The following is a 416-nucleotide window of genomic DNA, read 5'->3' as shown; positions in this document are numbered from 1 at the left end:
GAAAAAATAAGTTCTTTTGCAGCCAAGCAGATGTATCTTGCAACAATCTCATCTCCAATGCATCTCTGCTCCCCCCCCCCCATTAGGCCACAGGTGTTCTTCAGAGCCTGGCACAATGTTCTCGACTGTTTCCTCGTCGTGTTCACCTTCATCCTCTCCGTCGTGACCGTCTGCGTGGAAAACATGTCCTCCAACCCCGTCAGGTGAGAGTCAGCTGATCAATTGCGTCATCTACAGAGTCAGCTGATCGATTGCGTCGTCTGCTGAGTCAGCTGATTGATTGCGTCATCTGCTGAGTCAGCTGATTGATTGCGTCACCTGCAGAGTCAGCTGATTGATTGCGTCACCTGCAGAGTCAGCTGTTGGGTGGCTGAGCAGGATGGGAATTTTTTTCTCTCGAGCTCGTGTGAACATTG

The 416-nt window shown here is 50.7% G+C and overlaps 1 protein-coding gene across 1 annotated transcript in view; it reads left to right on the top strand.

Annotated features, from left to right (window-relative positions):
- The window catches only part of LOC119590844 (phosphatidylinositol 3,4,5-trisphosphate 3-phosphatase TPTE2-like), a gene marked incomplete at its 5' end in the record, with an annotated part of 9,758 nt that overhangs the window by 2,812 nt on the left and 6,530 nt on the right, over positions 1 to 416 (top strand). The window contains 1 exon segment of the mRNA XM_037939601.1: positions 87 to 203. Coding sequence (XP_037795529.1) covers positions 87 to 203 — 117 coding nt within the window.

This window comes from Penaeus monodon, chromosome 27 (genome assembly GCF_015228065.2).
Source record: "Penaeus monodon isolate SGIC_2016 chromosome 27, NSTDA_Pmon_1, whole genome shotgun sequence".
NCBI lineage: Eukaryota > Metazoa > Arthropoda > Malacostraca > Decapoda > Penaeidae > Penaeus > Penaeus monodon.
This window is presented reverse-complemented; position numbering and strand designations above follow the sequence as displayed.